The sequence below is a fragment of the Nothoprocta perdicaria genome, unplaced genomic scaffold, assembly GCF_003342845.1.
Source record: "Nothoprocta perdicaria isolate Ctin4 unplaced genomic scaffold, notPer1 scaffold_192, whole genome shotgun sequence".
NCBI lineage: Eukaryota > Metazoa > Chordata > Aves > Tinamiformes > Tinamidae > Nothoprocta > Nothoprocta perdicaria.
The window spans coordinates 620,095-621,899 of record NW_020455116.1 but is presented as its reverse complement, the minus strand read 5'-3'; the positions used below and the strand labels follow the sequence as shown (position 1 = coordinate 621,899).

Below are 1,805 nucleotides of genomic sequence, written 5' to 3'. Positions count from 1 at the left end.
GCCGCCCGCTGCCGAATCCACCGCCGAGCGACGGATGGCGGCGGCCATCGATGCGCTCGGCTTTCCGCCCTCCCCCGCGGCTCCCCTCCGCTCCGCTCCGCCCCGGCCGGCAGGTAGCGGCCGCCTCGCCGCGCTGCTCGCTGCGCTGCCCGCGGCCGCTTCCTTCTTTCTTTCCTTCCTTCCTTCCTTCTTTCTTTCCTTCCTCCTCCCCCCGCGGCTCCCGCAGCCGCGCGCCTCTGTGCCCCGAGGAGGAGGGAAGCGGGGAGGCCACCGCGCGCTCCGCACCTTCCCGGCGAGCGCCGGGCGTTGTGTGGGTGCTCCCCGCCGCGGCGGCGCCATGGAGCGCGTGTTCACGCCGCTGGACTGCCTGCTGCCCGCGGGTACGGTACCTCCGCGCGCGGGCGGCGCTCCCGCGCGGCGGCGCCAACGGCCGCAACGGCCGCCGCGCAGCCCGGCCGCCGCCCCCCCCACACCGCTCAGGACGGGGACGGGTTGGCGCCCCGCAGCCTGGGCTCGTCCGGACACCCCCAGCCCTGCGGTTCTGTTAAACCGCTGTGACCTACCGAGAGCTGCGGGGCAGGGAGGTTGCACCGGCTTGGCTCGATCCCTAGGTACACACAGCGCTTAGTGCAGCCCCTGCTAGGCACGCCTGGAGCCTGTTGTGGTGGGTGTCACGGGGAAGCAGCGGGAGTGCATCTGTTCTTGTTTGTCCTGACCCAACTGATGGACAACCATGGGCTCAGATCACGTAATTGTGRTAAAACAATGCCCCCGTGCTTGTTTTTAAAAGAGCTAAATGTAAACTGCGTGGTTTGGTTTGAGGGGCTGCGTGTACCAGTTAAGCAGCAGTGCCTTTCCTCAGGTGAGCAAAACAGATATGCCACACAGAGCTGCAGTTTTTATGCAGGAGTTTACTGCCCTTTAGCCCCTTGAGTTTCAGTTGATGCCATCAGCCACATTGGCGCAGTTTCCTGGATTACTCCAGCAAAGTTCACTGGTTTTGGCTAGAGAACCTGTGACCTGGAGTGCTTATTTCTTGATGTATCTTTGCAATATGCTACCTGAGAGCTCTCCCTTTCCGCTGTTTGTTGAACCCACCACGTGTACCTGGCCTTCCTCTTTGGTTCTGCGTGGCAAACCTTTATTATTGTTATTTGTTTGATTTACTTTTGTTTAGTTTTCCCATTCTTATGCCATTCTTGTGTGTTCTCATTTACATTTTTGAGACTTGAGAGGCAAGGCTGGTTATGAATGTGTAYCGTTAATCCCACCGCCTGTATCTAAGGATAGAGCACGTGCAGCAGACACAGGTTCATGCACGCAGCTTGTAGGCCCTTCTGAATAGGCACCTCTTGGCTGTGTTTGCACAGGATCAAATTCACTRGGGCACGGCTTGCCGTTCAGTATGATACCTCAACTGCGACTCAGTATTACACCAGYAAATGCATCTTTCTGTAAGGTGTTTTTAAAGCTACGTAAAGGTTAGCTTGACTTGGTGGCTGAATTATAGCTTGGTTTGCTCTTCTCTGCTCTGTTGAGGCACAATGACTGACTTGTGCTGCTATGGTCATGTAGATATTGTTAGTTATTTRCTAGTAAGAGGAGACTGAGGAAAGGGAGAGTTGAACAAAAAAGTGCTTTTAGCATTTAGAAACATTTTTACACTTACCAGTTTAATTGAAAGTATATTTTAAAAATTCCTAGTATTTCTTTCAGTTGTGCTTTGCTCTAACTTGTCAATTTTTTCTTCTTTCATTCAAATTAGGATATGCCCAAACCTATTTATATATATATATATATGTGGT

At 54.2% G+C, this 1,805-nt stretch overlaps 1 protein-coding gene across 2 annotated transcripts in view; it reads left to right on the top strand.

The window, feature by feature from the left end:
• The first annotated feature begins 258 nt into the window (after positions 1-258).
• The window catches only part of TPK1 (thiamin pyrophosphokinase 1), a 268,355-nt gene continuing 266,808 nt past the window's right edge, over positions 259-1,805 (top strand). For both annotated transcript variants that reach the window (XM_026037199.1, XM_026037200.1), the window contains exon 1: positions 259-380. In XM_026037199.1, the coding sequence (XP_025892984.1) occupies positions 338-380 (43 nt within the window). In that variant the 5' untranslated portion in view covers positions 259-337. The remainder of the gene's footprint in view (positions 381-1,805) is intronic.